Genomic DNA, 4824 nt, shown 5'->3' with positions numbered 1-4824 from the left:
ATTACAGTAGTCGAAACCCTCTGCGCAGGTGGCTCCCGCGGTCTGGATACGGCTTGTCACCACAAAATAGGCGGGAGCAGGGCGTGCCAGGGCAGCCGTCACTGGGAGAGGACTGGTGTGCAAAGTGGGTGCGGTGCTGTTAACTTGAAAAGCCAAATGGCAAGCAAGGTCACTAAACCCTGTCATCCTTGCCATTGTAAATCCTAAGTATGTTAGGTCTCCACAACAAATGGCATAGACATTTTCTGTAATTACAGATGAAATTACTGACTTATTTGGCATCAAATACTGGTTTACTCAGGCTCTTATAAGGTATAACAACACAATAAATTTGTCAGATGTGTATAGCCATAGGTAACTAGTGGCTTCATTACAGTGATTTTTTAATGTATTTGGTTTAATCATCAGACACATAGAAAATTTTCCACTCACAGATACTAATCCTTGCATGTATCTTCACAGTTACTGGAAACACTTTAATGTAGGTTCTACTCGGAGGCGCCTTGGTTTTTCTAACTCAACTGAATGCTCCTTGGTGTGGAATCAAACATAAGCTCTGTGGTGTTAAGCTCCAGGTGCTCTCACATTTCATCACTTCTCATTCACTGTTGAGAAGTTTTGATTCTTAGCCTTCTTGGAATTCCATCCTTGACTGCACAGAAAAGAGCAGGTGACTTCTTGCCTGCTGCCTGTCCTTCTTGGGATGAATTTTTCCTAAATATTTGGTAAACATGTATTATCTTTTTTCAGACCCTGTCTTTAAACACATTTGTTGTGATTTCAAAGATAAAGAAATAGCTTCTTCTTTATTAATGTCATAGCTCCTTATTGACTTTCCTTCCTTTAACTCTATTCTCTGTTAATTTTATTGTGAGTAAATCGTGTCTCTTAATATTCCAAAATAATGCATGTTTTTTTCTCCAAATGTTCAGCTTTTACTAGAAGTCTTACTTACCAGTAGTTAAAATTACAGTATTTAAGGTCCGGAGGGTTAGTCAATGTCCATTTTATCTTCAGATGCTAATAGAGGCTGCAGACAAACCTTAAGTGAACTTCTGTGTGTCCCTTTTAAGCAGGAAGATTCTCATAACTATATTACAGGGATTAATGAGGAAACCCTTACAAAAAAGAGAGGTAAAACCCACAATGTTTGTGGTATTCTTACATAAACAAATAAGAACAAAGTACTGTTTTTGCAAAGTGTCATATTTACATAGTGCATACAAAGAAGAATGTGGTAAAAGAAATGTTGTGTTGTGTAAGCTTTTTTCTGAGATGGATTTGAAGGTAGAAGTAGATGAACCATTTTGATTATATCACTAGTAAAGGATAGGAAGGATCTGTTGAAACTAAAAGTTTTTCTGGGAAAAAAAGCTTAAGTTCAGCGCGCTGTTAAAAGATCTGGACTTTTATTAGACAGTGTGCCTGCCTTTGTTGTGGGTCACACTGCCTATGAAGGAATCACACCTATTTTGCCAAGTGGGACAAAAATTTTCTTCTCAGTGACACCGGACTGTGTTCGGCCTGCAGAACAGAGACCTTTTGCTTGAACAGCTGGCTTTCTGCTGCTGTGTCACATCAGGCGTTGTGCTATTCCAAGGGTTTCCTGGTGAAATGTTCTAGTAGGCAATTCAACTCCTGAATTGTTGAAATTAACTGTGTGATGGATGACAGGCTTTTCTTGCAATGCAACTCAAGTTCCTGGATGAAAGGTGCTTGTTTGTATTAAAGAAATTTTATTTCCTTAGGTATTTCAAAACCTGGAAATCCTACACAATCCTTCTTAGAGGATGGATTTCCAGAAATAGCTGTTGAGCTTCCACCTTCTCAGCCAATTCAAGACGCTTACTACTTTCATGGACTACCCTGTTATCTATAGAAACAATACTCGTGTGGCAGTATACCAAGCATACTGTGACAGAAAGTATACAGGGTTCTTTTGCTACTGTGTCATTGAATATTGTATCACGGTATCAGTTAAGGAACTCTTATCTCCAGCTGTTCAAACAAGACTTTGTTGGACAAACTTAAGAATGTTATTGACAGGACTGTACAGCAGTTGTGTACTTTTGTCATGGTTTAGGAATGGTATTTTCCAGTTTAGTGTTCCCACTGAACTCATGCCAAACCATGTGCTGCTTGCTCACTCCTCTATCTTCCCATTCCACTGCAGCAGGCTGGAGGGGAGAATTGGAGGCACAAAAGATGAGGGTCATGGGTTGGGGTAAGAACAATTTACTAGAAACGGCAATGAGATAAGGAAAGAACAGTAACAGCAACAACATTAGTAACAAAAATGTACAAGGGAGATGAGTGATTCACATTTGAACCCTCATCCCTATACCGTGCAGAGCCCAACAGTACCTGACTGCCACCATACTCCCCTGACCTGGAAGGGACCCCTTCCCCTGTTCCTGGAAAATGACATGAGATACACAATAACCTCCGTGTGGTAGCTGTGTCCCTTCCTGGCTACTGCAAAAAACAATCCTGTCCTGGCTGGAGCCAGGACAACTTTCCAAAGAGCGCTTTCAGCCCAAAGTTTCGTTCAAGTTCCTGTTGCATATTACAGCTTTATTTCTGGTTTGTCCTACTGAGTCCTTGTTCAAGTTGCCATTTGTAGTAGTATACAAAATTAGGTGATTGCTCATTTACCATGTTCTGATATGAGCTGGGATGCTGCAGTTAGCTCTACTGGTGCCAAATGAAGTGACTCTCTGCAATGCTGTGTTATCCAAGAGTATTTCTGCCAGTGGGAAACCACCAGTAGTGGGAATTGCTTTTTTCTGCAGTTAAAACTGCAGATGCACTGTCACTTATCTGTTTGTCTAAACAAATAGGTGAAAATGAAATTAGCACTGTGAAAGTGTCAAAAGGGAATCATTGTGGGTGGCATTTCAGTGGAAGAAGAGCCTTCCTTTAGCTTTCTGATCACTTTTCCAGTCCATAGTTCCAAAGAAGTTCACAAAGAAATGGTGTGGATAAACTTTTAAAAAGGATGAGGGTTCAGTGGTGGTTTCACAGAAATATGTGCTAGTGCACACATCTACATTGGGATTCAGCCTTACTCCTTGTTACCTTTCACCATACCTATTCCCATGGAATGTGTCATCGTAGGACCCCACCCCTGAAGAACTGCAGCTTGGAATATGTGTAGTGATACAAGGGAATTAATTTAACTATAAAGAAGCCCGGTTATCTTTTCCACTGCACTTTTTCAAAAGTGATCCATTTTATATTGATCTACTTAGAGCTTCTCAACTCTGTTTTCCATACCTGTGTAGAATTGGCAGCATTTGAGCAACACAAGTCCAAGGTAACAAGTATATTAATTAACGCAGCTGATAGTTTGCACTGATGCTGTTTATGTGTTCCTTTTGTCTGTTTAATTGCAGGATGGACGCTTGACATTTTTTCCAGGGAATCAGACTGTGGATTTACCTTCCATAAATTTTATGAAAAGACACGGCACTGTCTTTCTCAATGCCTACACCAACTCTCCAATTTGTTGTCCTTCCCGCGCAGGTAGAACCAAGTAAAACATCAGATAAATGCTTGCACATGTTAATTTAAACATACGGTAATGATGGGAGGGTAATTATTTAATTGGGAGGGATTTGGTTTGGTTTTCAGTAAGATCCATTTTTTTTTTGTTTGTGCCTGGATTTTTATGGTGTTCTTCTCTTTCATCTGTTTATCTCTTCTGTTTCTTCTGTTTCCTTCTTTCTTTCTATTTTTTTGTTCTCCTTTTCTCAGTTAAGTGTAAGCTCACAAATCTTTTTATGAACCCCACTGAAGCTTCAGATTTTTAGAAAATCTTGAGGATTTATAGAGAGATTATTGATTTGTTCTGCTGCAGTGCTGAAACTACCCTCAGAACTACTCTCTCTTCCCAATACAAAGTTAATAAATATCTTTCCTGTATTCAGCAGAGAGCAAGAAATAGTAACAACTGAAAGAAGTGGTAGCTGTTACCACTGTCTTCTAGATACACGATGTATCTTTCGGTAGCTTTAATTGAATACTTCCATGTTTTTCTTTACTTAATGCAATTGTTGTTCTCTGTTCAATTTCACACTTGCAGAATTTGCTAGAAAGATAGAAGGAAACTATGTTATTCAACCAAATGTTGCATCTTAAAACATTTTTACCTTTTTCAGTTGTTTTGCAACAGCTCCTTGACCTTCATCTGCAGCTATAAAAAGAGATCCCCCTTTCTCTAAAAGCATATGCTGAAAGAAGCAGCAGGCAAAGGCTGTCAAATATACTGTTACATTTTTAATATTCCCTTTATTGATAACCTAGTCCCCATTTCTTTTTGTCACAGTCACATTTTAAGTGAGTGACGTTACATGAACAAGCTGTCAGCCTTTTTTTCTTTTTCTTTATGCTTGAGTCTTTTGGCCAATTTTTATTGCTAAGAGCAATAACTTTGTGTTAAGTTATTTAATTTTAATAAGTTTGTGAAAATGGCAGGTTAGTACTCCTGTGAGAAAAAAACTGCATAATTAATTCAGTAATTCATCAATAATGTGTAGCATTATAGGTAGCCATGACCACTGAGCTCATATGTGGGGCTCTGATCCAGCAGGACATCTCTTTTTTAGCCAGTAGTTTGGACACCTGCAAGGAACTGAGGGTTCGTCTGTTGTGGAGGTGTCAGGGATGATACCAGAAGAGATGGTGGGAAAGGGGACTTCGGGGTGGGGAAAGGAGGAGTATTGCCATGTGGGGTTGATGCACTTTGATTACGGGATATTTTTATTGCTTGTAGAATGACTTAGTTTCATTTTAGGACTACCTTTAACTCTAAATTAGCATTGG

At 39.0% G+C, this 4824-nt stretch overlaps 1 protein-coding gene across 1 annotated transcript in view; it reads left to right on the top strand.

The window, feature by feature from the left end:
• The first annotated feature begins 22 nt into the window (after nucleotides 1-22).
• Nucleotides 23-4824, top strand: part of ARSK (arylsulfatase family member K) — a 20051-nt gene continuing 15249 nt past the window's right edge. Inside the window, exons 1-2 of the mRNA XM_017735417.1 lie at nucleotides 23-124; nucleotides 3396-3525. Coding sequence (XP_017590906.1) covers nucleotides 3456-3525 — 70 coding nt within the window. The 5' untranslated portion in view covers nucleotides 23-124; nucleotides 3396-3455. The remainder of the gene's footprint in view (nucleotides 125-3395; nucleotides 3526-4824) is intronic.

Source organism: Corvus brachyrhynchos, unplaced genomic scaffold (genome assembly GCF_000691975.1).
Source record: "Corvus brachyrhynchos isolate BGI_N302 unplaced genomic scaffold, ASM69197v1 scaffold22, whole genome shotgun sequence".
Lineage (NCBI taxonomy): Eukaryota > Metazoa > Chordata > Aves > Passeriformes > Corvidae > Corvus > Corvus brachyrhynchos.
This window is presented reverse-complemented; position numbering and strand designations above follow the sequence as displayed.